Source organism: Malaya genurostris, chromosome 3, assembly GCF_030247185.1.
Source record: "Malaya genurostris strain Urasoe2022 chromosome 3, Malgen_1.1, whole genome shotgun sequence".
Lineage (NCBI taxonomy): Eukaryota > Metazoa > Arthropoda > Insecta > Diptera > Culicidae > Malaya > Malaya genurostris.
The window spans coordinates 74,524,144-74,528,306 of record NC_080572.1 but is presented as its reverse complement, the minus strand read 5'-3'; the positions used below and the strand labels follow the sequence as shown (position 1 = coordinate 74,528,306).

At 39.4% G+C, this 4,163-nt stretch overlaps 1 protein-coding gene across 1 annotated transcript; it reads right to left on the bottom strand.

Annotated features, from left to right (window-relative positions):
- Positions 1–707: 707 nt before the first annotated feature.
- On the bottom strand, positions 708–3,390 carry LOC131439032 (SWI/SNF-related matrix-associated actin-dependent regulator of chromatin subfamily A member 5-like). The gene is made up of 3 exons (XM_058609532.1): positions 3,052–3,390; positions 2,490–2,968; positions 708–2,430 (listed from the first exon to the last, which is right to left on the bottom strand). Exons 1-3 carry the CDS (start codon positions 3,199–3,201, stop codon positions 864–866), a joined length of 2,196 nt encoding a protein of 731 aa, XP_058465515.1. The 5' UTR covers positions 3,202–3,390; the 3' UTR covers positions 708–863.
- Positions 3,391–4,163: the final 773 nt, after the last annotated feature.

Genomic DNA, 4,163 nt, shown 5'->3' with positions numbered 1-4,163 from the left:
ACACATCGATACCAAACACGCATTCGCTAAAGACTTGGTACAACGTGAGATGATCAATGTCAAGTACATCCCGACATCCGAAATGCAAGCGGACATTATGACCAAGCCTCTAGAGCGGGTCAAATTAGAGAGACATCGAAACGCGATGGGGATCAAACCCATTACCGATACCGTCTTCGTTGAGGAGGAGTGTTAGATTCTCAATATGCATCTTTCACAACAAAGACAGGATCGTTTTACATCGGTGTATTACACAGTTTCCTCACACTCTGTCACACACACAATTACACTAACCGCTGTACATAATACAATGCAGAAATAAATAACCATTATAAGTTTGTTAGTCAGTCACGTAGGACGTGTTTTTATTATATCCACGCTCTGTTAATCCAACAGTAATAAGATCTTGATTTAACATTTGGTTTCAACCGTTTAGGATCACTTCCAGAAGCCTAAATGACATTGAATTTCAGATTGTTTCACTTTGATAGTGCTATATTTAAGCTGGGCAATCGACAAAAAAAACGTTAGGAAACCACTGCTCTAGTATGGTCTATCTACTGCAGGCTTCGTCATTTAACTACGTGCAGCGATGTGGATACAGACTGTAAACATAGGACATAACGAATTCCGATCAGCAATATTGTTCTCGTCAATAATTAATAAGACAAATTCATTTTTTCGATCCATATTGTTTATTGGATTTAAATAATAGAAGTCAAAAGGAATCTTGTCTTTTCTCTACTGCATTTGAGTGGAATTCGACTCATCATGTATCAGTCACATATAGACAAACAGAACACAAACAGTAACAATTTAAATGAACACTAAGCTAAGTTTAGTAATATTAAATAGTAATCACTTCAAAACTCATCATACACTCTGCGTGTTTTGGCCCTCCGTGGTCTGAAAACATATCCAGTTGTATCAGTGGTAACTTGGTTCACTTCAAGAGTAAACGGATCAATAGAAGGTGGAACTGCTTCCAACTCCAGGTCTTCGGAGAGCCGTCGTTTTAATGTGGCTTTCAGATAAACCTCCTTGAAAAGTGTTCCGTCTTGAGCATTTCGGCCGCCGCGGTCCACCTCAGCGAAGATGTCCTCTATCTGACCATCTACGGACGGCAAATCAATGCTGTTAGCCGTTTCTAAATGCTCGCTGTGACGTTTAACCGCGGCTAACATTTCCGCTTCGCCCATACTTTTTTTTATTATAGCCTTATCTAGCGCTTGCTTCCGGTTCGAGAATTCGTACAATAACTCGTCTACGGTTCCCTGTACGATAAAACGAAAAACATGAACCTGTTTCAGTTGACCGATTCGATGTGCTCTATCTTCGGCTTGAAAGTCTTGTTGTGGGTTCCAGTCGATGTCAAAAAAAATAACAGTATCGGCTGTAGGCAAGTTGATTCCCACACCACCTGCTCGGGTCGTAAGCATGAAAATAAATTTGTCTGAGCCGGGTGCATTGAAATCGTCCAGTAGAGTTTGCCGGTCATCCGATTTAGTGTCGCCGGTTAACCGCGAATATTTGTATCCTTTCCAGGCTAGATAATCATCGATAACATTTAACATTAGAACAAACTGCGAAAAAATCAAAACACGTGATCCCCGTTTCTTCAGTTTGGAGAGCAGACAATCTAAAACGATCATACGTGAGCTGGCATCAACTATATGTTGGCCTATTATGTACGGTTCACGCTCCGCACCTGGCATCAAGTACGGATGGAGTGTGACTTCCCGTAAATAGGGAAACAAGTTAACCATTTGGAAGTTTGTATAATAACCACCCCCTTGCTCAATTTTTACATCGTGATTAAGAACCTTTTTGGACCAGAGTCGCATCATTCGTGTTGGGGGCATAAAAATTGTTGTTTTAATCTTTGGTGGTAAGTCAAGTTCCACTTCTGCTTTAATTCGGCGGAGTAGTATTGGTTGAAGAATATTTTTCAATCTCACCGCTCGCTCATGGTTGGGGTCGATACAATCTTCCACTTTGAACCACGAATCGAAATCCTCTGCATTTCGGAAAAATTCTGGTAGAAGTATGTTCAACAATGCCCACAACTCGTGCAAGTTATTGTTAATCGGTGTTCCCGTCAAGAAAAGTATACTTCGATAGGTTAAACTCCGAAGATGAAGAGAAAGCTGAGTTTTTTCGTTCTTACAACGTTGAGCTTCATCAACGATAACGTACTGATAGTTGATTTGCTTGAAAGCGGTTGCTTCATCTATGAAAAAATTATAACTGGTTACAACTACGTCCCAGGATCGACGACGGGCTTTCAAAACATCACGTAAATCACGCTTTCCCTCCTTATAACAGTGACCATGTAGAACAGATACTTCTGGCAAGAAACGTTGAAATTCCCGTTTCCAATTACTGATCGTTGATAGTGGAACGATGATAAGATGAGGTCCTTTGATTTTCCTGTGAAAGAAAGGGAAGTGGTTACGCCCAAGGTTTGAAATTAAATGACATTGCATTACCTATAATGACGCAAGTATCCCACCATTGAAATCGATTGCAGCGTTTTACCCAGTCCCATCTCATCGGCCAGAATCCCGTTGATACCATTATCATATAGTGATATCAACCAGTTTAACCCGTCGATTTGGTAATCTCGCATATGACCTTTAATAAACGATGGTGATTCGGTAAAATAGGAACTACTTTCCAAATAATTTTCTTTTGCGTGGTGCGGCTGCCTTCGTTTGTTTCCTTGTTCTGTGACTGTAGCAGCATTGTTGTTAACATCTTCAACAGGTTCGCGATAACCGGGAGCACGTTTCACTCGATCCAGCATCCGCTGCTGAGTGAACTTGGCGAACTGGCCAAACTGATCCTCCAAATACTCTAGCCGGCGCATTTGAACTACAGATAAATCTTGGCGGTACTCTTTCTCAGCAGTAGAATCATCAACCGTATGATTCAGTGTCATGACGTCACTAGGAGTCGAGTCCCGACGCTGCAAGTGAAATCGAAATATTTTGTTGGGATATAAATTAAAAACGTCTTATTGAAATGTTTTGAAAATGTTAAGATATTTACCTCGGAAAAATTTTCGGTTCCGGAACATTCATTCTCGTTGGGTCGTTCGACGACCTCGGTTGGAATTATTTCCTTGTTCATTTTTATTTTGGTACTATTTGATAGCAGATTTTTAAAATTCTGCTTGAAAGAAACGAAGAAATTTCTCATATACAATATAACAAATTTTGAGACATAAGTTGTAAAAACACCAATCAAACAAAAACATGTAACAACAGGCTTTACTGGCCCAACTGTTTTTTTCCACTTTCGACCGTATCCTACACGCACTCAACGATCCTAGCAAGCTGAACACGAACCAGTGATTACCAATTACCATTGCCAGCTGAGTAGCACTCATCATTATCCAGTTCAAGTGGAGTTTTCGCGCCGAAGTAGTTCTCATTCTCGTGAGCTACAGTACGTTTTTTCTCTCCGGAGAGCCACCGAAATAAATCCACGATGGTATATGGATAGATGGCAGCATTTTTCTATGTGTGAGTTCGGTTGTCATTAAATTCTCGGTTAATTTTTCAAAACGACGTATAAGCAAGTGAGAGTTTCTCTTTAATCACTTTCTCTTTCGATTATTGTGATGTGATTAAAAAGATTTTCTTTGATATCACTATTCTGTTTGAAAGTCGAAAGTTTCGGGTATCGTCTCATGCAAAGAGTTGAGTGATAAACGTGGAAACAACTTGGTAATTAATAGAAGAGAAAGTAAACAAAGTGAAACTGTCACTTGCTTATACGCCCTTTTGAAAAATTAACCGAGAAGTATGGTGATGAGAACCAGAGATGCCATTTATACAGATTTATCTGTATTATACAGATTTTTACATGCACTCAGAAAAATATTATGGTAACATTTACTATATAGAGGGCCAACCTGACCATGCGAGTATAGTGGTTTTCAGCCGACTATTAAATCAGATGATTTCAACAATAGTCAAGTTCATGTTTACTATAAATGGTATCGGCTCTAGAATAGTAATATTGAACAGTATATTGTATGAATAACTAATACGATTGAGATTGTTAGGCTAACCATGACCGAATCTTTATTTACATTGTAGTTTTCGCTATAACCAGAGCCATGGTATTTTTGACAGTTATTTCGAAACTAAGGGCAG